Raw genomic sequence first — 25,697 nt, forward strand, 5'->3', positions numbered from 1 at the left:
TGTGTTGGATGCCTACGTCCCCGTGTGTGGGATCAGGTCAGAACGTAGTTCAAGGCGTATGTAACGCAGTATGACGCGCGGAGCCTAGAGGGTGTGCTCGACAGAGGAGACGGGGCGCGGAGGAGTCCTCGGCGACGTCTCAGAACTCTGGGATCGAGTGACCCGAGAGAGAATGTGTGTTTTCTCTCTTTTGGAGACGCGGGAGACTCTAAGTCAAGAGTTCCTTGTCGTGGCAGAACTTCCGGACGCGTAGGCGATTTCCAGTAGGAACTGCAGGACGCGTAGGTGATTTAATGTCAGAAATGGTGGACGCGTCTAGTGTGCTAGACGTGTAGGCGATTTTCAGTTGAAAACCGCAAGAGCACTCGTGGGCTTGGGATTAGTCGTTCGATCGAGAGAGGCGGCGCTTGGGATCCCCGGGAGCGCTTCGGAATCACTGAGAACGAGAAATCGATGAGAATCCACTTCAGGCCAAGGATGGCATCCAGAGAAGCAGAGAGAGGCCACCAATTTCATAACATTTTCCCACTTTCTACCAAAAGACTAATTTGACCCAAAATGCCACCATCTATGTCAACAATCTTAACTATATCTGCGTTTTTACTATTTGTTTTGGAGCCATCTATTTTTTATTATTTAATGTGGCATTGTGCCGTAATAAGTTAATTAACGGTTTGTATGATTTTTCTTGGTGCTGATCTGCAGAGCAGGGATGCCAAACATTAGTAGCTTAAAAAACAGTAATTTGACAAGGTTTGTAGCTTCCAGGCTTGTACTGTTTAGAAGTATCAATACATGAAAAATTCAAGCTTTTTAAGACACCTACATGGCGCATGTGAGACGCCTACGCAGCGCGCGTAAGATGCCTACATGGCGCACCTAAGACGTCTACATGGCGCGACCAAGTCGTCCCTCACGATGCACCTAAGACGCCTACATGGCGCACCTAAGACGCCTACATGGTGCACTTAAGATGCCTACATAGCGCATATGAGACGCCTACACGGCGCGCGTAAGGCGCCTACATGGCGCACCTAAGATGTCAACATGGCGCGACCAAGTCATCCCTCGCGACACACTTAAGACGCCTACATGGCGCACGCTAAGACGCCTACATGGTGCAACCAAGTCGTCCCCCGCGACGCATCCAAGACGCCTACATGGCGCACTTAAGACGCCTACCTGGCGCACCTAAGATGTCTACATGGCGCACCTAAGAGACCTACATGGCGCAGTTACAGACACCTACATGGCGCACCTAAGACGCCTCCGCGACGCGCCATAAGACATCCAAGAGGTGCATACTAAAGACGCCTCCGCGGTGCGCCATAAGACATCCAAGAGATGCAGGCTGAAGATGCCTCCGCGGCACGCCATAAGACATCCAAGAGATATAGGCTAAAGACGTCTCCGCGGCGCGCCATAAGACATCCAAGAGATGCAGGCCTAAGACGCCTACATGGCGCACCTAGACGCTTACATGGCGCATTTAAGACGCCTACATGGCTCATCTAAGCCATCTACATGGCGCAACAAGCCAAGCTATTATGGGAAGGAAAGCCAAACCCTTCGAAGGCAGAAGACTTGTCGAAACTATCGGCAAAAACGCGTATCTACCGAGACATGCCATAGCTAATCGGAATACGAACGCAGGCAGCCCGCTTGATGGAAAGCTGGCCTTGTATGATAACCATCTCATCCGTCCGTGTGTCCAACTAACATCAAAGGTCACGCACCTCACTCCGAAAAACTTCTGTCGACCGAGTCGCCACTTATTAAGCTTGACGCCGCATAGTCAACTCTCCAGCCATCTTCACCGCCACAAACTAAGCATGATCGCACTCGCCTTGGAAGACTCCCCATTCCACGCGAGCTAATTGAAGCTGCTCTCGAAGTCTCGCGAACTTCGCCTTTGAGCGAGAACCTCGCTCGGCCTGAGCTAGCTGAGACTTCGCTCGAGCAAGCTCCTCCTGGAAGAGTCCCATGCGACGAATGAGGTCGTGTAGAATCTTCTCGTCTCAGGTTAAACGAGCAAGCACCTGAAGCGATTTGAAGAGCAGGTTAGCCAAAACAAAATGTTTGCAAAACAAAGTGAAAAGACAAACAGAGGGCAACTTACCCTCTGGGCGTCAAAAACACCATGACAGAAGAAGTCCACATCGCTACTCGTTACGATGTCCTTTCACATTTTCAACGGAGACTATCTGCCCTCGCGTCGGCAGAAAAGTCAGCCAGAATTGGAGCGACACTGCTCCAAGGGCCTCAACTGAGACCCGCACTCACGACTGGGAAATAAAGGTCGATCTTCCAAACGCAGACGGAGGAGCGCCACCAAAGTAAGAATGGTGGATGCCCCCGTGAGACTGACTTATGCCCGACGCGTGATCGAACTTCTAGCGTCGATCCAGAGCAGTCGAAGCCCTCCGGAGCGGCAGAGCCTTCCACCGGATACCACTCCGTCTTCTTGAAGCATCGGCCCACAGCATCAACCTCTGTCTCCGAGACCTCGGAATGAGCACGCTTTTGCGAAATGCAAAAGTGCAGTCGCCTTCCATGCTGGCCGAGACGGACGCCATGATCTTCCCCTAACAGGTCACAATTCGACAATAATTGCCATGCTAGTCATTGACGAGTCCCACGGACTCCGGCTTGAAGATGTCATCAAACAAAACGCCATAGAAGAAAGACTTGGCCGGGACTTCGCCCAAAGATCAACAAGCAGCGACACGCCGGTCCGCCTCTGCACACGCGCCCGCCTGCTTTCGCGTGCATCTTCCCTTGTTCCGAGACTAGAGCGACAGATGCAATCGCGTCCGCCTCGCCCACGTCGAGCTACGTCTCTTGTCCACTTGGATCTTCCTCCATGTGTTGATCACACGCTCGTGTTGAGAGAGACGGAAAAACCGGAGAGAGCACATGCAATTTGTGAGAATATTCTTTATAATCACAAAGGCTTCGCGACGGCGAAGCTTTGGGAAATAAATTTTCCTCAAACACTCAGCTGAAACAACTAAAAGTTCACCGCCCGGAGCCTCCCGAGCCATGAACTTGAGGGGCTGATGTTGTCGGTCGTTTTCGGAAAACTCGAGACACCGAGAAGATACACCGTTAGAAGGGCCGATGTTCCGGCCGGAGGTCCTGAAGAGCGGCAAGCCTTCCGTCACGAGTCGAATGGTAAGTTATCGTGCCAAACTTTCAGCTCCTCAAGTCGAGTTATACTCCTCGAGTCGAGCCTTGCTCCTCGAGTCGAGTCATAACTCATCAAGTCGAGATGACGCCTCATGTTGAGTAACTCTCCTCGAGTCGAGCCTCACTCCTAGAGTCGAGCCTTGCTCCTCAAGTCAAGTCATAACTCCTCGAGTTGAGACGATTGCTCAAGTTGAGTCACTCTCTTCGAGTCGAGTCATGTATCCACGAGTCGATTAGCAAATCCTCGTGTCGACCTTGATTCCTCGAGTAAAGACTTTCATGCTTCATGCGATTTGCGTGACATCCCGAATCCCGAAGGCCCAACGGGCCGGGTCCCTAAAGATCTCTAAAGGCCCAAAAAAGGTCCACGAGGTAAGCTACACGAAGAAGATGCGCGTGGAGCGAGCCGTGCACCAGGCCAAGGAGGCGCGCGCCGCCCTAGACAAGTTACGCGCCACCCAGCCTCTTGGCAGTCCAAAAACTTTCCCCGTGCGCGCGGCAGGGTTTGCGCGCCGCGCACCATGCGCCGTGCGTTGCGCGCCGCGCACGCGCTGCGCTTCTCTTCTCAGCGGAGCGCGCGCCCGTAGTCCCACATGGACGAGAAATGAGCCTCTGAAGGCCATCCAACCACTATAAATACACCATCCCATTGAGGGGGAAGCGATCCTATTCAAGCCCATTCATTCTCAAGAAACTTGAGACCTCTCTCTGCTTCTCTAGATTCCATCCTTGGCCTGAAGTGGATTCTCCTCGATTTCTCGTTCTCAGAGATTCCGAAGTGCTCCCGGGGACTCCCGAGCGCTGCCTCTCTCGATCGAACGACTAATCCCAAGCCCACGAGTGCTCTTGCGGTTTTCGACTGAAAATTGCCTATGCGTCTAGCACACTAGACGCGTCCACCATTTCTGACATTAAATCGCCTACGCGTCCTGCATTTCCGACTCGAAAGCGCCTACGCGTCCGGAAGTTCCGCCACGACAAGGAACTCTTGACTTAGAGTCTCCTACGTCTCCAAAAGAGAGAAAACACACATTCTCTCTCGGGTCACTCGATCCCAGAGTTCTGAGACATCGCCGAGGACTCCTCCGCGCTCCGTCTCCTCTGTCGAGCACACCCTCTAGGCTCCGCGTCTCATACTGCGTTACATACGCCTTGAACTACGTTCTGACCCGATCCCTCACACGGATACATAGGCAGCCGACACAAAAGGCACGTTCACTCGCCCTATTAATCCATTCTCTCGTCTGAGAAGCCCTTTGATTAGAGAAAACCCAGCTCGAGACTTTCGAGTTCACACCTTTGGCTCGGGTACGGCCACTTGGTCCGGCCTTGGGTCGAACCGCCCGAAAATTTCAATAGTTGTTGATTTTCGTGCGACAACAAAAACTTCATTCTCGACTCTACGAGAATTTTATGAAAGCCTTTCATTTGCTTCTCTTCTAAAATAATCCTAGAGAGGGCTAAGCGGAGCGAATAATGTTTTCCATGAGATGGGAAATGAAAACTACTAGCCCCACAGGAGATTTGTGAGTAAGTGATTTTCTGATAATGAGCAAGGAATATTAGGGTTCTTATTGTATATTTTTTTCATAATAATTATGATGATTTTGAACTATAATTCGGTGGAGGAACTTTAGGGCATCCTTGGGGAAATGCACCCGGTGCCGTAGATAATCGAGTGGAGCATAGTTCACATTGAATCTAATGGATCTACTGCTGGATAGATGCCTTTGGCGGCCACAAATCGTTCAATAATATAAAAATCCGATGATACCGCCTAAGTCAACTTACTAATGGGATGTCATAACATATTACAAAATTTAATTTTAGCCAACGATCCAATCAAAGCACTAATTGGAATTAGTGTATCCATTTTATTCATAGCACTATCCAGTATAAATAATTTCTTTTTCGATTCATCCCTGGAGTCGAATACCTCTTTCAAGAATTGTTTTTGATCCAATCGGCAGGAATCAATAGAAAGGGCAAATCTTTTATGATATACCAGCTCCGGCTTGGTTTTTAATAGAGTGAATAGATCTGCCCTTTCAAGTCATGCTTGAAGGAAATTTCTGTTATGCATATTGCTAATAATTGGCGGGAAATAATAGACAAATTGCATAATATTAGCCAATAACTTGATATTAAATTCTCTTTAATATCAATAAACAAAAAGGTTTCCTACAAACTCCCACATGAATGAAATTGAGTAACGTCCACACAGGACATGACTCGTCTCGATATGGTGACAACTTCTACATTCAATATCTGCATAAGATATGTAGACTTTAATAAAAAAAAAAAAAGATATTGTCTCGGTACTCACGAATTTCATCTATGGTGTCTCATCCCTTTCCCCTTCCTACCTTTACCGTAACTTACGTCCGTACGGGTACCTTTCTCTTACATACTTTTACCGTACCGTACGTCCGTACGGGTCAAATTACCGTACCTTACATCCGTACGGGTACCTTTCCCTTTCCTACCTTTACCGTACCGTACGTCCTTACGAGTCAAATTACCGTACCTTACGTCCGTACGGGTACGTATAACCTTTGAACCTTCCCTTGAACTGTTAGTCGTCTGTGTATAAACGATAAACATATTTCCCTCAGATATCTTCCAAACAATATTCAGTTCTCGTGGTTATGTTCACTTCGTCCCTAAACCATGCGCCTGATTCTGTAAGAGTTTCTAAAGAACTAATAAGCCAATTAATTCTCTTTCGAAGTGACCCCACTCCTCTCTCACACATGTGATTCTTTACCAAAAGTAAACCCGCATTACTTCATCGAAATATCAAAAGATTCGATATCACATAATCATTAGAAGCTCAAGGCTTAACCTCGTACGGGTGTCACCATTTGATCATAGGAATAGGACCAGGGGGTCTCCCCCCATAATGACCTCACTTCATCTTGACAATTAGGTTGTCCCTTTAAATCAAGATCTTGGGATCTCTAGTCAACATGGTTAGGTTTCCTTTGCGTACCCTTATAGTCAATGGGCTTAAGTTCCATTCCATTAGATGTCTTCTCTAAATGGTCCATCTATAACCCGTATGCTAGCAGATCCTCAATATTCTTTATGGACCTAACATAGTCAATTTCATTGACTCCAGATAAGAGAAGTTTAACTCATAGTTTTATATCGTTGAAAAATATGCCGAGACATACCATAGTTCATCATGTTATGTGCTCTACTAATCGCAGATTGATTATTACAATATAAACATATCATAGACATAGGCTAAGATAGTCATCCACCAAGTTCGGTCTCTTCGTTACATTTTTCCAATGTATCCCATTCAGATTGCATCATGAATTAAGTTATCACAATTTGTATGGAGGATTTTCAAGACACAACATTATCTCTCATAGTGAATACAAATCCACTAATCGATTTTAGATATCCAACACGAATCAATGAATCACTCAATGACTTTTGGGATATCATCTATGAAGTAGATCATAATATACCGAATCTATCATAGATACCTCGGTACCCTCATGAGTTCTTTCTAGTGTTCAAAACATGGAATACCCGTATATTTAGCCAATCTACTCATAGTGTAGGCCTAAGTCTAATCATGTACAAGTTATTAAGTACATGAGACTCCCTAACAATCTCACATTTCAACTTGAGAAAAGTTTTTTTATTTTATTCTCAGACAAGCATTGTCTAACTTCAATATGAGATCTAGAAATTCTAGAATAGTTCTTTCCAATTTTGTCTAGAATTTTGTCATCGACGTGTGACCATTTGAAGACAATCTCATTGGACTTTCATGTAAATTAGACACCCAATAATACATTTGGAAGTCCAATATCTTTCATATCAAACTCATAGTTTGATATATCAAGTGCAATTGATCGAGCGATCATTTTCACTCATAATTAGTATGTCATCAACATAGGAACATAGAATCATATACTCATTTGTCACACTCGTGGATCTCAAAACTAATTGACATTCTAACGGCGTTAAGTTTCACTCGGCATATCTAAAACGTGTGTATTCAATAAAGATGCAACCAAGGCCTTTGGTTCACTCTTTATTTTCTTGGGAGCGGTTGTCATCACACTGCCAGAGTAAACATTCACAAGTACTTGTAGGAAGCTTTCCTTCCTTTAAATAACTCGAATAAGGATATAACATCATTCACCCATATCCCTTATTCAAAAGGTAAATTACTAGCAGGATGATTACCCCCACATGTCTTACGGTAACTTAAGCAACATCACATTCACAAACGAAAGTGCGATTAAATCGTTTGGCAATGCCATGCGATATAGGATAATATAATGGATTGGCGTTGTGAATATATACGTGTTGTGCACAGAAGCACCAAATGGTTCATCATATTCAGCTTTACGGTCATTTCGCACCATATCAAACTTTTTATAAAGTTGACTTTTACCTTCAACTTTAAACAAGGAAAATTACTCAATTGCCACAAAATTACTTTTAAGAAAGTAAATTATATTGTACTTTTTATCAATGAAATAGATAACTCAAAACTCACAGATGTCAACAATAGATGTCAATTGTTGACATCATGTTGAGGGTAAAATTGTATTTGTACAAATAGTTTACTATTATTTTTGGCTAAATTAAGCTTTTGGTGGGAAATTGGAAAAAAAAATTATCAAATGATGGTAGTTGAGGCAATTTCTCAAATAATTACTCTTTGTATTGTGTCAATACCCATATGACATAGTCATTCCATACACAAGAAGACATGCAAAAATAATAATTTTGGATGTGATGACAAATTCATCTTTCACATAACCCACGCTCAAATATGAACCACTATTGGTAAAAATTAAATAATGTGACTCGTCAACGAATTCAAACGCATGTGTAGAAAATAGTTTTTCACATATATAAGATTCTATCTTATTTCATGCATATGGAAAAAATAAAACTCATTTTATCTCGAGACATCCGATGGCAATTCAAGTACATTTTACCATGACTTATTCAATTTCATGTCATAAAGACATTCATGTACGAGAAACCTTGGCGGAAAGCCATAATCTATGGAGTTTAAAACTCCAAGTTACATAGGAGTACACGGTAATACGGACTTCAACCTTTACCATATAAGTTTCCTTATTATTCCACATTACGGTTATCAACACACCGTAAGTCACCGACCGACATTGTCGCTAATAAAATAATTACCAAGGAACATTGGATAATACTTTATTTAGAATGTCCCTCCATTCACCTCAAGCGTGGCTGAGGATTTACTAACTTTCGGCAATTAACCATATTTTATGATCTTCTAAGTGATCATGAACCTCATTTCGGAGCGCATCTCTTTGAACCAGAGATAAATAACCTCGTTATAAAAACATAACACCTCTCACAAGTGCTTAATTTTTTTTTATTACCTTCAAAATCCGAAGACACAATCTCGATCATTGAGACCACATAAAATAGATTAACAAAAGTTAAATCCCTTCGGTTTGAATTTTGTGGAAGATTAAAAATCTAGCACTTGATTCACCACAATCTTTGAACTCACCAAAGACAACACGTAAAGACGGCTAAAATCTAAAATTTAGATCCCACGTCCATGGTTATGAATTTCTCATCCAATTAAATCCAACACTCCTTAAATTGAGCGCTTTGAGCTATATAAAAAATATAGTATGACATTAAAGAGTTGTCCAAAAAAAAATTCCAACCCGCGGAGAAGTTGGAATCTTATTCCTCGTAATTAAGTGTCATATGCACTATTCGACCATTTTCTACCTCTCGATGTTTGAACCCACTGTCAAGAACCTCACAAGACCTCATTGGTCGTAGAACAAAAACTAAAAATTTTGTTTTCAAATTTCATGGGATTTCAGCCCATATACTATTCTCGGATACAAGGCCAACAACATAGTGGTGAGCACTCGTGCAGCAAACCACATGAAATTAGACCTCGAGTCTATTTCCAGCCGTAGCTAACAACACTTTTTTTTACCAAAAAATATATGGGATTTAAATAACCCAATGATTATATCACGTGACACAAAAGCCAAATCCGGAGGCGCCCTCGAATCAACAAAAAATGTAGTCTCCACGTCTACAAAATTACAAATAAAAAAAATATTAATTTCTCATGAATACTTCCACACAGAAAATAAACAAACAGTCTTGAAAAATCTGGGCATGCAATCTGTCTAAAACAAAAAATAACAAGACTGTTGACATGATACGTAAACATGATATACAGATTAAAGTAAATAAACTAAAATAAATAAAACGGTCGATATCACGAAGAAATCGGTATGAAGGGAAATGGAGAACACGTCGTGGCTTGTTCGACAATTTTCTAAAAGCGTTATTGGTCTCCCACCGTGTGCTGGAATAACATGAGCAACCGCATCCCAGGATACAACGATGTACGAGTTGAACAAAGCACAACCGTCTTCAACGCCGTCGAGCTTGAGCGTATGGCAGAAAACTACCACCAACACCGAGAGAATTGAGAGGAGAGTTGGAAAAAAAAACTCAAGAAAAGAGCTATATCATGTGTGTTCTAATCAGCCTTTCAGCCATGGCTAAACTTCTTTTTCACTTCTCTCAAATGAAAACATGCTCTAGCCTTTTATAGGCTCAACATCATAATGGTTTTTGACCCAAAATCATTGTTCTAGAATAGCATTTTAATGCCATAAAAGTGTGCTGAAAGATGTTAAATACATCCATCTTTAAAGACATGAAGGCTGATAAAAATGTCCATCTTTAAAGCCACGAAGGCTTATAAGAACGTCTATCTTTTATGCCATGAAAGATGTTAAAAACGTCTGGCCCATGCACATAAGTGTTTCAAAATTAATGATGTTTTTCAACACACATTGAACATCAATTTCTCATTTTCCTTAGCTCCGATTTTGGAAAATAAATAACCGATTCCATACCTCTCACAACGAAGGATAATAACCATTTCAGTTTTGATATGTGGGCACCACTTGAAAATTTGCTTCAAATTAGTCAATAACCTGATATTAAATTCTCTTTAGTATCAATAAACACATAATTTTCCAATAATTTCAGAATTTATTCTGGTCTAACACTATTGGAGATGAAAAGAAATAGATTTTGAACAACCTCCACTCAGATTATGTTATGGAGTGTTTTTTGTCCTATTTGTGGTATTAGTAGAAGAGAGACCTTTCTCGCTTTCCTATGGGGAGACTACCTGTACTCAGGGCCGGCCCAACCCTTAGACGGGCTAGGTCATTGCCTAAGGCCCCCAAATTTTGGAGTAAAATTTAGGCTCAAAATTTCTGTAAATATAAGCCCACTTTGTTGTAGCTGATGTCAACGTTTATTATGAGAGATCTGCACCAAAGTCACTTCTTATGAACAAAATTGCATCTATGTCACCACCAAAAAACGTGTTGCAAGTAAGTCACTCTTATTTATTATTAGACCAAAATACCCTTAAAGTAGAACCAGAGTTAAATATTTACAAAACAAAAATAGACTAGAAGAAGAAAGTAGAACCACAGTTAAATATTTACAAAACAAAAGTAGAATAGAAGAAGAAAGTAGAACCACAGTTAAATATTTACAAAACAAAAGTAGACTAGAAGAAGAAAGTAGAACCACAGTTAAATATTTACAAAACAAAAGTAGACTAGAAGAAGAAATAGATAATCTGAAGCACCTCGACTCCGTTGGACAACTTATCGGCACCGTTCTCCGCCGCCGCCACCTTGGAAGACGCCGCTGCCTTGCCTCCTTGCTTCGCCGCCGTAAAACACACACCAACTTCTTCAATGTGTATTACCTGTTCGACGTTATTACCTGTTCGACGAAATGCCAAAGCCAAAAGCACGACTTCAATTCATACCTCTTTGGAGACGATACAGAGTCTTCCGTCAGCCATTCCGTTCTCGATGAAGGTCTTCGCCGCGTAGCCAATTTATTTATCTGTTGATCATCTCATTGTCAAACCTTGAAAACTCATTCATTGATATTTTTTTCGCCCCAAGCTTAGGGATTGTTTTCAAATGGAGTGTTGTTATGCTAGGGTTCCGACGATCGGAAAGAAGAGAGATCGGTCCGAATACGCCGGCGATTTTCGAGCGGCTCAGCTCCGGTCGTTTTCAACCCCGTTCCGGCCATGAAATCCACAGTCCTCTCATCGCCATCGCTTCTGCCCCCCTCCAACCTCGACCCCGCCGGAATCCCCCCCGGAAACCGCCTCTGCTGCCTCCGCTTCCCTGGCGCACTTCGATTCCTTCATCCTCTTCTTCCTCGTCGAAACGAACTTCCACCACCTCGACTTCCTCGCCAGCCCCGGAGCCGGCAGCGTCTGATCCATCACCTGCTCCGGCGAGCACCACCACCAGATCCGGAGAATCTCCGCGATCCCGAACTCCGGCGAAGGCAGTGATGGTGAGTTCGTCGGCTTCGTCATGGTCGAAACCATGTACTCCGTGGACTGGTTCTCTGTCAAGGCCGGTCCGAATCTCCGCCAGCGAAGATGAACACCGGGAGAGATCGGAGCACGACGGCTTCGAGGCTACGAAAAGACTGGTTCTGTGATTTCGGCGAGAGCTCAGGCGAGGGTTATGGCGGCGGTGGCCTCGTCGGAGCGACGATCGGCGCGGTGGTCGGAGTATGAGTTAGAGAGATTAGGGTTTGGGAGGGAATTTGATGAGAGATTAGGGTTTGGGTATGGATATGGCTTCTTGTTGGATATAAAATAGACTGGTAATTAAGACATGAGAAATTGCTCAAACTACCACCTTATCACTAATTTTTTCCAAAAATCCACCAAAGTATAATTTTGGCCAAAAATACAAGTTGGCCACTTGTGAAAAACCAAGTTTACCCTCCACTTTAAATTTTCTTTCAATCTCACACCTACCCTCTCATACCTCATTTAATACCATCATTTAATCCATTCTGAATTAAACTTTTTTTTTTATCTCTCTCTCTCTCTCTCTCTCTCTCTCTCTCTCTCTCTCTCTCTCTCTCTCTCGCGTCAGAAAAGAGCTCAAAGCTCAAAACCAAAAGAGAACCAAAACCTTAGATTTCAGCTCACCCAATCCTTGCCAAAGTTGAGCTGACCCAAACCCTTGGATTTGAGCTCCGACACGCTCAAGGAAGCACGACCAAAGTTCATAGATCCGGTTACGACGAAGACCGTAGCTCCGACCAAGCACGTAGCTCCGATCCTCGCCGAAGGTTAGTTTTGTTTTTTGTTTTATCAAACTTTTCTTTCGTTTTTGTGTATATTTATTCTGGGTATGTTTAAATTTGGGGCAAAAATAAGGTTTTCGTGATTCTGGGTAATTTTTTAAATTGTTTAGCGAAGTTCGTAAGTTTCGTCAGATGTCAACAGTTGACGTCAACAATTGACGTCAACAGTTGACATCAATTGTTGACATCTTATGTCAACAGTTGATGTTATCTGTTGACATATATTGTTGATGTATAATGTCAACAGTTGACATCAACTGTTGACATCAATTGTTGACATCTGATGTCAACAATTACTAACTTTGGATTTCTTCTTGGTTTGTACAGTGATGGCGGAAATTTATTTATTATTCAAGCAAGGTGGTACTTTAGTTGAACCTTGTCGGTATCATGAGAAAAGATATTTCGGAATTATGGTGTCGTCCGAAGTGAACTTCGCTAGCTTTGTTCAATACCCTTATGCCATGGAATCCCCTTATGCCATCAATACCCGAGGAGGGGTGTGATTCGGTTGACATATATTGTTGATGTATAATGTCAACAGTTGACATCAACTGTTGACGTCAACTGTATGTTAACTGTTGACATCAACTGTTGACATCTGATTCAACAATTACTAACTTTGGATTTCTTCTTGATTTGTACGCAGTGATGATAGAAATTTATTGAGGACATCACTGTAATGAAGAGTTGGTTGAAGAAAGATGAGGAAAGGGATTGGTACAAGCCACTAGAAGATAAATTGTCATAGGGATGGAATTTCATAGAAGTTGAAATCAAATTGAAGACATTTTACTATGAACTCTAGACTGAAGAAGAATGGCTTGGCGATCAAGTAAGATAGTCAATTCTACGTTTATGTCTCACGGCTTAGATCTGCAAGATGTCAAAGAAGATCACGAGAAGTACATACACCGGCAAAAGTTCACGATCGACTTATACCGGCACGGGGCAGTGAAGTTAGTGACCCATGTTGGATCAGACATGGAGATTTATGACAATCAGGAAACAGTGTAAACAATAGATAGCAATGTGTTTCATGTACTACTCTTATCTTAATCTTTTGGTATGCTTTTGATAGCAATGTTGTTCACGTACTACTCATATCTTAATCTTTTGGTATGCTTTTGATAACATGTTTAATGAATATCAACAATATATCAATTATCAATATGTAGTTGTTTTTTTTAATGGTTTTGATGTCAATTGTTGACATCTATGATTCATGAGCTCTCTGTTTATTGACATTGATGTCAACAATTGACGTCAGCTATTGACATTGATATCAACAGTTGACGTCAATTGTTGACATTGATGCTGTTGACATTGATGTCAACAGTTGACGTCAATTGTTGACATTGATGTCAACAGTTGACGTCAATTGTTGACATCAACGTCAACAGTTGAGGTCAACAAGTAGTCTGCACAAAAGAGATTCTCTTTAACAAAAGTAGTTTGAACAAAAAGCATAATGAATTAAACAAATAGACTCTTAAACAAAAGTAGTATGAACAAAGCATAATAAATTAAAAAAAGTAGTCTGAACAAAGTATAAAAAAATAGTCATCCAATCCTAATGTAGAACGAATTGCCGATTCATGAGTTGGAACCGAATCACACCCCTCCTCGAGTATTGATGGCATAAGGGGATTCGATTGCATAAGGGTATTGAACAAAAGCTAGCGAAGTTCACTTCGGACGACACCATAATTCCGAAAGATCTTTTCTCATGATACCGACCAGGTTCAACCAAAGTACCATCTTGCTTGAATAATAAATAAATTTCCGTCATCACTGTACAAATCAAGAAGAAATCCAAAGTTAGTAATTGTTGACATCAGATGTCAACAGTTGACGTCAACAGTTGACGTCAACAGTTGATGTCAACTATTGACATTATACATCAATAATATATGTCAACAGATGACATCAACTGTTGACATAAGATGTCAACAATTGATGTCAACTGTTGACATATGACGAAACTTACGAACTTCGCTAAACAACTTCAAAAATTACCCAGAATCACGAAAACCTTATTTTTGCCCCAAATTTAAACATACCCAGAATAAAAATACACAAAAATGAAAGAAAAGTTTGATAAAACAAAAAACAAAACTAACCTTCGGCGAGGATCGGAGCTACGGTCTTCGTCGTGACCGGATCTATGAGCTTTGGTCATGCTTCCTTGAGCGTGTCGGAGCTCAAATCCAAGGGTTTGGGTCAGCTCAACTTTGGCAAGGATTGAGTGAGCTTAAATCTAGGGTTTTGGTTCTCTTTTGGTTTTGAGCTTTGAGCTCGTTTCTGACGAGAAAGAGAGGGAGAGAGAGAGAGAGAGAGAGAGATAAAAAAGTTTAATTCAGAATGGATTAAATGATGGTATTAAATGAGGTATGAGAGGGTAGGTGTGAGATTGAAAGAAAATTTAAAGTGGAGGGTAAACTTGGTTTTTCACAAGTGGCCAACTTGTATTTTTGGCCAAAATTATACTTTGGTGGATTTTTGGAAAAAATTAGTGATAAGGTGGTAGTTTGAGCAATTTCTCTTAAGACATTGTATAGGTGACAAATATGCAAAAAAAAGACACGAATGCAATTTAGACTCATTTGTGATACAAATAAAATAATGTGATGTTGTTGTGACTTCAACAACAAATTTCACGTTTATTATTTGTCTTACAATACGTAAACAAAAAGACTTATTGTACGGGATCACTTTCGCTTTTGCCTACTTTTGCCCTTTAATTTTTTTTTTTTAAAAGATAGTTTTCTTTATATAAAAAAAGACTATTCACTCGTATTAATCTACATCATTACCATAACAATAGTTCACACGCTTGAATGTGTATTTCTCTTACAAAAGTCAATGGGAGCTTCAGGCCAAAAAGATTTTTACACTCTTGTATGTGTATTTCGTATATATTATAATTTTTTAAATGATAACAAATTATCTTCTTTTTCTATCAATTTTAAGCTCTGTTGTGGATCTTTAAATGTGTTATTAAATAGGGAGTTTGAGTATAATAGCCCATTTAAATCATAAAATTGTGAAAATGGCCAACTTTATATTTATTTTGTACAATAACTAATAAATCACATAAACTCACTTGAAGAGACAATAATACATTTCATTTAAAATGAAGGGTTACCAAATATAAATTAGTCAATAAAAATAAATAAATAAATGACAAATATTACAATAAATAATCTTTCATTAATAGATTAAAAAAAATCTCTAAATATATTACGATGTATTCACCGTCGATCTTCACCGCTGGTCTTCAACGCCAAGTCAACTTGCGCGATTTTTCGCCGATCCATCTCGAACCGCCAATTCTCTGACATGATACACAGAGTCGCCAATTCTCCTATAAATAAGTTAAAAATAATACGAATAAAAAGAAATAAACCGAATTAACATGAATTAATTTTGAATTAACATGAATTAATTACGAAATAACCCGAATTAACACGAATTAACATGCATTAACATGAATTAACATAAATTATCACAAATTTTCTTACATATATCGGCAAATTTAGGGATTGAGATCGAGAGAAGATTTTCCTAATTTTGACATAGGTTGTTAGATGCTCGAGAGAGATTTAGCAATATTATTTGTGTGAGTATGGTTAGGAAAAAGTAGTGAGTTGATTATTGATTGTGCGTGAAATTCGTGTATACAAACCGTTGAATAAACCTGTGAAGCCTTGGTCCTTAGCCTCTCTTTCTGCTTACGGCTTTTATTTGTGTATTTTGTTATTTATTTGCGTTAGAACTTGTCAATAATTTGTGACATCTTTCCATCTCATCTTTAGTTCAATTCGTGCTAGTTGATTTTTTTGTTAATTAAGCTTGTTCCTCGTGGGATCGACACTCGTACTTAATTCACTATATTACTTGAGCGACATGTGCACTTGCGCGCGTAAAAATCGCAACAGACAGCTCGAATGTCGAATGATGGTGTCGTTGATTCTAGGTCTTTTCCTCGACCTTGCCGCTGTGATCAATTTCTGCCTCGGCCGACCGCACTACAACCGTGGCATGAGCGCCAGCGTGGTTGTCAACCCTTCTCATTCCTCAGCCATTGAAATAATAATATCGGATTAATTACATGATATATAATAATGAAAATGAGTTTAATGACTTCGTGGAATAGGACATGGTTTCCAAGAATAGACTTTTCTCTTTCATGAGCATTATAAATTGGCTCACATAATTTTCAAAATAAAAAAACAAAACTTTCGTGCAAAGAAGAAGGAAGAAGAGAGAGAGAGAGAGAGAGAGAGAGAGAGAGAGAGAGAGAGAGAGAGAGAGAGAGAGAGTACAAAACAAAGGAAATTGCTACAAATAAGGAAAAAAGAATCTAATAATTAATAATAATTGTGGGGGTATAAATTTTTATTTATTATTTATTGGGCTTTTCGACCAAAGGCCCAATAAATGATCCAGTCCGGCTCGAGGAGGAAAAGCCCAAGCCCAGTTTACAGAGAAGTGATTCAGTTCGCCCGTACTGACCTAGCCAAGTAACGAAGTCGTGGTCAACCTGCAATCTCGCCGAGAATATAGGATCTAAGACTTGACCAGTCCGCGACGTGACGCGGACGAGCTAATCAACACGTGTCCAAGAGACGATCATTTCTTCGCGTATAAATAATAACTGTTGTATTCATGTTCGCACACACGCAACCTTACCCGATTCAATAAGAAAAAAGGGTGATCCAACCATTATGACACACTACACAATGATGCCTTAAAAATTTAAATATGAAAATCGTCTAATGAACGGTGAAATATGTCAAAATATTCTCGCCAATTTGAGAGACTAAATACTCACGTAATGTCATAAGTGAATGTTAATTTGTAAGGATTGATTTGAAATTAATAAATAAAATATATGTTATTAAAAAATTCAAATTTAAACGCATAATAAATTTCAGAATAAAAATTGAAAGAAGGGCAATCCAAGAAAGTATAAAAAAAAAAAAAAAAAAAAAACTCACATGTTACAACATAATGAGTGTAGCTATATATATAAAACTTATTAAAGGTGTTAAAAATAACAAATTTTAAAGTTTCTTAGTTAATTTTTTTTTTTTTTTTTTTTATATATATATAAACTTATTCCTAGTAAAGTCGGCTTTGGAAAGAGTCCGACTTTGAGCCAAGCATTTCCTAAATTAGGTCTTCGAATATTATATCGTGAATATACATAATTTTGTATATAATAATCATGAAGAAACACGTGCGTGCAATAGTTGATATATATGTAAGCTCTCACTATTCCCTCAACTTCGTTACGAAGAAAGAAAACCCTGGTATCCGTTTCGAAGCAACAAGCCATCGAGTCACTAGTTAACGATCAGAGCCGCTGAGAATGGAGAAGAAGAAGAATAATGATAAGATTTTGTGGAGAGGAGAGAGAAGCGTTAGGTACGCCGGTGGAGAGTGGATGCGAGGTCGGCTTCTCGGTCAAGGCAGCTTCGGACGAGTCAACTTGGCCTACTTCCCGGACCCGAGCTCCCGAAACTTCCCCGGAATGCCATTCATCACCGCCGTGAAGTCGTGCCCTATGAGTGGGCCTTCAGAAGAGCTCGCCACGGAAAGGAAGATTCTAGAGCGTTTCAAGGACTGCCCTTCCATAGTCCAATGCCTGGGATACGACGTCACTTTCGACCATGAACCGCTTCTGAACGTGTTCTTGGAGTATGCTTCGGGAGGAACGCTGGGAGATCACGTGGCCTCGGCTCGCTCGGGTCTTCCCGAGCCTCAAGTTCGGCGCTTCACAAACTCCATCCTCGGAGCGATCCACCGAGTCCACCAAGAAGGCTACGTCCACTGCGACGTCAAGCTCGACAACATCCTGCTCTTCGAAAGAGATGACGGGCTCACTGCCAAACTCGCAGATTTCGGTTTGGCGCGGCCCGCCTGCGATTTCCGACCGGGCATGATCTGCGGGACAGAGCTGTATTGGGCTCCCGAGGTGTCGATTTCTTACGGCGGAATTCAGGGGCAGCCTTCGGACATTTGGGCACTTGGCTGCGTCGTGTTGGCGATGCTCACCGGCGCTCTTCCCTGCCGAGGAGGCCACGTCACTCTTCCGCACAGAGTCTTCTCCGAATCCGCTGAGGATTTCGTCTACAAATGCTTCCGGAAGGACCCGCAGAAGAGGGCCACAGCCGAGACGCTGCTCCATCACCCCTTCATCACCGGAGCACCGGAGGACTCCGACTTTGCATTCGTTGATTATTACGATGATGAATTGGCGATAGAGTCCTACTTGAAGGAAATTTCAGAGATCACCAATGATGACTTGGCGATGGAGTCCTACTTGAAGGAAATTTCAGAGTTCACTAATGATGACTTGGCGATCGAGTCCTACTTGAAGGAAATTTCAGAGTTTATTCTGGTGTAGCACCACTGGAGCTGGAAGGAAATCACCATGTATGTTAGTATGGTTTATTGATCACAACTCAGATTCTGATGGACGACCTGTAAGGGTATTAGAGTAATTTAATTTTCATTTTTCTGTTATTGACTTGTTTTGAGTAGAAGAGATGCCTTTGTCCCTTTCCTAAGGGGAGACTATTGTTCTCTTATTATTTACGCGTCTGTATTATTTATTTTCTATCAGATTCTTTGCTAAATACTACTACTCCCATTAATGTGTCAATGAATTCTTTGACAATGATCGTGTATAATCCAGTGGCATGAAAGATCCAAAGAATCCTAGAGCTTTCTAGTTTATTAACAAGGGTATTCAGACCAATTTCTTACAGTTTGGTCTGTGAGTGGACTCTGTTCTTGAAACACTAAAAAAAGAAACTGGAATTAAAATACTGCTGTATGCATTGGAAAGCAAATTGATGGAGTTCATATATACATTCACCCACACAGCATGTAAGAGTTTTAAAGGACTGTAGATAGGAAATATAAAGGGACTTGAAAAAACTTATAAGGGCTGGATAGGAAATATCAAGGGCCTTGAAAAAACTTGTCAAACTTGTAAGGAATTTGTATTCAGATACAAAACCATGATACATAACTAAACAAGTTGACGATATACAGCTTGTGACTACACATAACTCCCGGCTTGTTAAGATTAAGGCTTCACAGTTTGGCTAATGTACTTGTTTCGAAACGGCACCTTCACTACTCAAATCTTCAGCTCTCTCCATAAGGCGAGCTACTTTTTCCTTCCTATGGCCAATTTTCTTCTCGAGCCTATCTATTTCTCGATTAACAGCTTCTGTTTCCATCCTCACACGCATGTACTTGGAAACCAGTCCCTCCAAGTTGGTCCTGTGCTCTTTCCCCGTCTGTTCATTCTCTTGAGCTTCGCTGAGATCTCGTTGAGAGGCTTCGTACTTATCAAGACTTGCGTTAAATCAATCAACAAACGTGGTTGTCGAGTCTACCACATATTTAAGAATTGAATTGGAAGAGAGACCTATAGCAAGTGAACTCTTGAGCTCAAGTGTTTTCCCAGTTCGGATGATGCAGTTCAGATCCATATTAACGACCTATCTCAACTCTTTTTCTGCCTCCACAATCTCTGCTGCGCTAAATGTGTTTCAATTATCCGAGTTCGATGTTTTAACTTCCAAGAGATTATGTATATCAGAAAACAAGGTGTCTAGTGCTGAAGACTTCCCCTACACAAAATATTAGTTTGGAAAAGCTCAGAGATGAAATGACAATAGTCAAAACAATGAAGAACTAATAAGCTCAAAAGAAAGCTAAATTTTTTAACAACTTACCTGAGCTTGTGAAATGGGCTGGGAAACAACTGCTGAATTGTTGGCATCAGAAGATTCACCGATATGTGTTTGTTAAGGCATCTGACCAAATAATTATAAGTTTCGAAGTGGAATTATATGAGCACATGAATGTTGTATCTATTTTTTTTTTTACTGCACGAGGAGTTATCTTCTACCTTTTTTCTTTTCATGTTTTTCGTCCTCTTTTACTACCTTTTCTCTTCTTCTTCTTCTTCTTCTTCTTCTTCTTCTTCTTCTTCTTTGTCTTTGTCGTCTTTTTCCAGATTTTTTACCTGCGTGTAATGATGTCATATATAGAGGGGCAACAATAACGATTCACAGTTAGTTACAATCGAACCCCATGACTTTTGGATGATGTAGACTTTTTACCTCTACTGTCATTGTGCCCGAATGTTAGGATTGTAATCCATAATTGAAGACCTCAAGCCGGGATCCGTTGGAAGATTAGCAGAGTTGAATTCTATTTCCGATTTCGCCATTTTTGTACTCTCATCATTTAATGATGTAGTATCTGACTTTCTTTTATAATATCTATGCATCACTGTTGAACAAATGAAAAATCCATTAAATAATAAACAAAGTAAAACATATAAAAGAAAAATAATAATTATATTCATACTCGCAGTGAATGCGATACCCACCTCACTGTTCACGCTCTGCCAACCTCTGCGATTTTTTTTTTCAATCCCCTCTTCCACTGCGATTCCTCTCTTTCTTTGATTCTTTGTTTTTTTTTTTTGTTTGTTCTCTGACTACCCTATATATATATATATATATATATATATATATATATATATATATATATATATATATATATATTCTTTTGTATATTACCTTTTTGCTCTCTGACTGAGTGACTTGACTCCTAATCTATCCACGTTTCTTTTTTTTCTTTTTGTTTTTTTGCTTTCTTTTCTTTTGATAAAATATTAGGTTTAGTATCCAAAAGTTCAGTGTGGGCTGAAGCCCACGCCCCTGTGCACGAGGTACCCTCTGGCAGGGTCGTGTAATTTACTCAAAGGCATGAATGACTTGTATCCCCAATCACTTTTACTTACATGTGTTTCTGCAAAATGAAAAGAAACGCAATTGTAACATAAATTAACACAATTATATAGGGGGAAACCATGGAATCTGGAAGATGCCAATTTTAAAGATATTGAATTGTTTAGATTATGGTTTTTGTTCGTTTCATAATTTGTAATTAGTTAATATGATTTCGTCCAACCGTATATAGAAGTTACTTATGATGAATTGATGATGGAGTCCTGCTTGAAGGATATTTCTGTCATGCATATTGCTAATAATTGGCGGGAAATAATAGATAAATTGCATAATATTAGCCAATAACTTGATATTAGATTCTTTTTAATATCAATAAACACACAATTTTCCAACAAACTCTCACATAAATGAATCGTCTCGAACCGCCAATTCTCTGACAGGATACACAGAGTCGCCAATTCTCCTATAAATAAGTTAAAATTAATATGCATAAACAGAAATAAACCGAATTAACATGAATTAATTACAAAATAACCCGAATTAACACGTATTAACATGCATTAACATGAATTAACATAAATTATCACAAATTTTCTTACATATATCGGCAACATGATGGCCATCTCGCTGCTGGTACCGCAGATCTGTGTCGGTGCGTCCGGAGACGGAGCGAGTCTTGGCTCGCATATCATTAGCTCAAAATCAATGAAGGCAAAGTGTCATTCGCCGATTCAAATCCTCTGATCCGTACTATCCACCTCTTCACCATTTGAATCATTTATGGTGATCGGAACAGCCACGCGTCGAGATTCTCCAAGAGCTCTCCGACGGAGATTTTTGCCGCCGCGATAGACCGCTCTCGGAGAAGATGAAGCCAAACGAAGACTACGAATCGGTGGCGATCCACGCCGCCGTGGAAGAGCTCAGATCGGTCGTCGGACAGTGATAGGTGCGTGTCGTACGTAGAAAACTCATATCATCCCAACTAAATCCGAGCTTGTTCTTGAGTAGTTTTGAAGTTTTTCGTGTGTTTTGAAGGTTTTCAGGTCAAAAGTGGGATTTCTATGATACTCTGGGCAAATCTGTACAAATCGAGGCATTCGGGGATAAAAAACGAGTCAAAAAACGAAGAAGGAGTCAAGAAGACATCCAGACCTCGCGCCGCGACCCTCTTAGCGCGCGCCGCGAGGTATGGAAATCATCCCAAGCCATCTTCGAGCAGTTTGCGCGTTCCGCGAGGGTATGGAAGTGTTGACCTCGCGCCGCGAGGTCGAAGAACTTTAGAGTCGAAAATCCCCGAGCGTCAAGCGCGGAATGCGACCTCCCGAGAAGATCTACCTCACGCCGCGACCCATCTACCGCGCGCCGCGATGTGCGCGAAACAAAAAGAGGAAACGCGTTTTCTGGGTCGATCTGAGTCGTCGGATCAAATTTTGTTACCCAGTCTACTCCGAAAATTAGAGGAAACACCCTAATTTCGACCTAAGCCTATAAATACACTTCTCAACCTCTTGTTTAGGACTTTTTTTAGCACTTTTTCATTGTTTTCACTTAGTATTTGGGAAAGATAGAGAAAAAGAGGAGAACCGTTCTTCATCAATTCGCGCCAATCATAGTTTTATTATTCTCCTTTACTCTTGAACTCCCGTATTTTAATTTTCAATTTAGTTTTCTATTATGGTTTCTTCTTCTTCCTATTCTTTTATTTTCTCTTTGTTTTCTCGCTACGCTATGAACGAATTCCATTAGGGACTATGGCGTAGCGGGTTTAGGATTCGGTTATGGATATGATTTAATTTATTGAAGTTCAATTTCCATTCTCTACTGTTTTGCTTAATTCAAATCCGTTTTAATGCTTGATCAAGATTAGCTACCTTGTTCATGATTTTATACTTCAACTTGATGCTTGAGAAAGATTAGGTTGTTAGTGTTTTGGTTTGAATTACTATGATGCATGCCTAGGCTAGAGATAGTTAGGTTGCCATAGAATCGTGTGAATACTCTTGATATTAATGCATGTTGTTGTTAGGGATTGAGATCGAGAGAAGATTTTCCTAATTTTGACATAGGTTGTTAGATGCTCGAGAGAGATTTAGCAATATTATTTGTGTGAGTATGGTTAGCAAAGAATAGTGAGTTGATTATTGATTGTGCATGAAATTCGTGTATCCAAACCGTTGAATAAACCCGTGAAGCCTTGGTCCTTAGCCTCTCTTTATGCTTACAACTTTTATTTGAGTATTTTGTTATTTATTTGCGTTAGAACTTGTCAATAATTTGTGACATCTTTCCATCTCATCTTTAGTTCAATTTGTGCTAGTTGATTTGTTTGTTAATTAAGCTTCTTCCTTGTGGGATCGACACTCGTACTTAATTCACTATATTACTTGAGCGACATGTGCACTTCCGCGCGTAAAAATCGCAACAAGTTTTTGACGCCGTTGCCGGGGACCAAGTTTTTAATTGCAATTCAATTAACTAGATTTCTATTTGAACATTCTTTTATTTTCTGTGTCTCACTTGTTTTTACGTTGTCTTTCTCTTTTGAAGGTTAATGCGAAAAGACGGTGATTCGAGTCTCCTTCCGATAGATTCCGAAATTGAGAAAACGTGCAAGAGAAATCGAAAGGAAAAGAAGAAACACTTAGACGAGGAAGACATTGAAGAAGAGACCATGGCCAACGAAGAGAGACCACTCGTCGACTATGTGTTACCCACCACTCAAGGGTATCGCCCGGCCATTGTCAATCCGGCCATCGGAGGGAACCAAAGCTTCGAGATCAAGATGGGGACAATCAACATGATCCAGCAAAATCAATTCTCCGGAGCCCCGAATGAAGCTCCGAACGAGCACATCTCCAACTTCAACGAGTTGTGCGGGATATTCCAGATCCACAACATCGACGCGGACGCCATTCGACTCCGACTGTTCCCATTTTCCCTCCGTGACCGGGCAAAAACATGGCTCAACTCGCTTCCCCCCGATTCCATCACCACATGGGAGGGGCTGTGCAACACCTTCCTCGCCAAGTTCTTCCCGTTCGAGAAGACGGCCCGCCTAAGAAACGCCATTCACAGCTTCACGCAAATGGACGGCGAGTCCCTCCACGAAGAATGGGCACGCTTCAAAGAGATGCTCCGAAAATGTCCTAACCACGGGGTCACATTGCCAGTCCAACTTCAAACGTTCTACTACGGACTCCTCAACTCGACGAAGACCTTAGTTAACACCGCCGCGGGAGGCACGATGCTAACTAAGACGCCATCGGAGTTCCAAGCCCGATCAATGCCCGATAGAGAGGAGAATCATGAAGGCCGGCCCCGCCACTGCTCAAGCCGCGATGGCCACAATTGATCTGGAGACAATGCATTAGATGACGATAGAGATGGCAAACCTCCGAAAGGAGATGCGGGAGATGAAAGAGATGAAAGCCGCAGTGAACTCCACGCAAACGACTTGGGAGCCGTGCTTCTGGTGTCAAGGGAGTCATTTCACCAACGATTGCCCGCACACAAATGATGGACATGCAGAAAATGCAAACTACGTGGGGAATTACAACCGGCCCACATTCCAAAACTCCAACAACTACAACACCGGAGCGAGGAACAACCACCCCAACTTCGCATGGAGGGCGCAACAACAACAAGGCTTCCTACAAAGTCGACCACCGGGGGTGCCGCACCAACATCAACAACAGGTGGGAGGTCAGAATCGTCCACAACAAGTTCAGCCCGCACAAAAGTCAAACATAGAGGAGCTCTTGGCTTCCTTCATCACCGAGTCTCGAACGAGAATGACGAATCAAGAGGCACAAATCCGGAACCTCGAGACGACGGTGTGGCAACTAGCACGGGATTTCCATACACGACCTTAGGGTGCCCTACCAAGCAACATGGAAGTCAACCCGAGAGATCAATGCAACTCCATCACACTGAGAAGCGAGCTTAAACTCAAAAGCGCCGACAAAGGGAAGAGAAAGAAGAGGACAAGCCATCTTCCTCAACGGTCGCAACTCCAACGATCACGCCTCCCCCCCCCCCCCCCCCCCCCCCCCCGCGGCCACAATCAAGATGGTATCGGTGACATTCCCGCAAAGATTGAAGAATGTGAAGCTCGACAAGCAATATAGCAAGTTCATGGAGCTCTTCAAGCAACTTCGCATCAACATCGCATTCGCCGATGTCATTGAGTAGATGCCCGCCTACGCGAAATTCCTAAAGGACATCGTCACGCACAAGCGCAAGATCGAAGATTGTAGGACCATTACACTCTCGGAGGAGTGTAGTGCTATAATTCAACGAAAGCTCCCACCAAAGCTCAAAGATCCGGGAAGCTTCACTGTTCCATGCGCAATTGGCGAGTTCTCCTTCGACAAGGCACTCTGCGACTTGGGGGCAAGCATCAATCTCATGCCCTACTCCATTTTCCAACGGCTGGGAATCAGCGAAGTGAAGCCCACGCGAGTGACACTTCAAATGGCGGACAGGTCGATCAAGCATCCCTGA

The 25,697-nt window shown here is 41.4% G+C and overlaps 2 protein-coding genes and 1 long non-coding RNA gene across 3 annotated transcripts; 2 read left to right on the plus strand and 1 right to left on the minus strand.

Annotated features, from left to right (window-relative positions):
* Positions 1-17,782: 17,782 nt before the first annotated feature.
* Positions 17,783-18,820, plus strand: LOC149378795 (mitogen-activated protein kinase kinase kinase 20-like). Its single transcript, XM_089603862.1, has one exon. It carries the CDS (start codon positions 17,783-17,785, stop codon positions 18,818-18,820), a length of 1,038 nt encoding a protein of 345 aa, XP_089459988.1.
* Positions 18,821-19,258: 438 nt separating this feature from the next.
* On the minus strand, positions 19,259-20,913 carry LOC149378796 (uncharacterized). The gene is made up of 5 exons (XR_016294294.1): positions 20,828-20,913; positions 20,556-20,727; positions 20,342-20,458; positions 20,166-20,246; positions 19,259-20,060 (listed from the first exon to the last, which is right to left on the minus strand). It is a non-coding gene; the product is annotated as an uncharacterized LOC149378796 (long non-coding RNA).
* A 4,472-nt stretch (positions 20,914-25,385) lies between these two features.
* Positions 25,386-25,697, plus strand: LOC149378797 (uncharacterized). The gene has a single exon (XM_089603863.1). It carries the CDS (start codon positions 25,386-25,388, stop codon positions 25,695-25,697), a length of 312 nt encoding a protein of 103 aa, XP_089459989.1.

Source organism: Urtica dioica, chromosome 12 (genome assembly GCF_054948205.1).
Source record: "Urtica dioica subsp. dioica isolate 48M chromosome 12, U.dioica_male_clone48M_v1_H2, whole genome shotgun sequence".
NCBI classification, from domain to species: Eukaryota; Viridiplantae; Streptophyta; class Magnoliopsida; order Rosales; family Urticaceae; genus Urtica; species Urtica dioica.

Bases quoted from the DNA above. Each gene is read 5' to 3' on its own strand.
- LOC149378795 (XM_089603862.1), top strand. From the start codon at position 17,783: ATGGAGAAGAAGAAGAATAATGATAAGATTTTGTGGAGAGGAGAGAGA.
- LOC149378797 (XM_089603863.1), top strand. From the start codon at position 25,386: ATGCCCGCCTACGCGAAATTCCTAAAGGACATCGTCACGCACAAGCGC.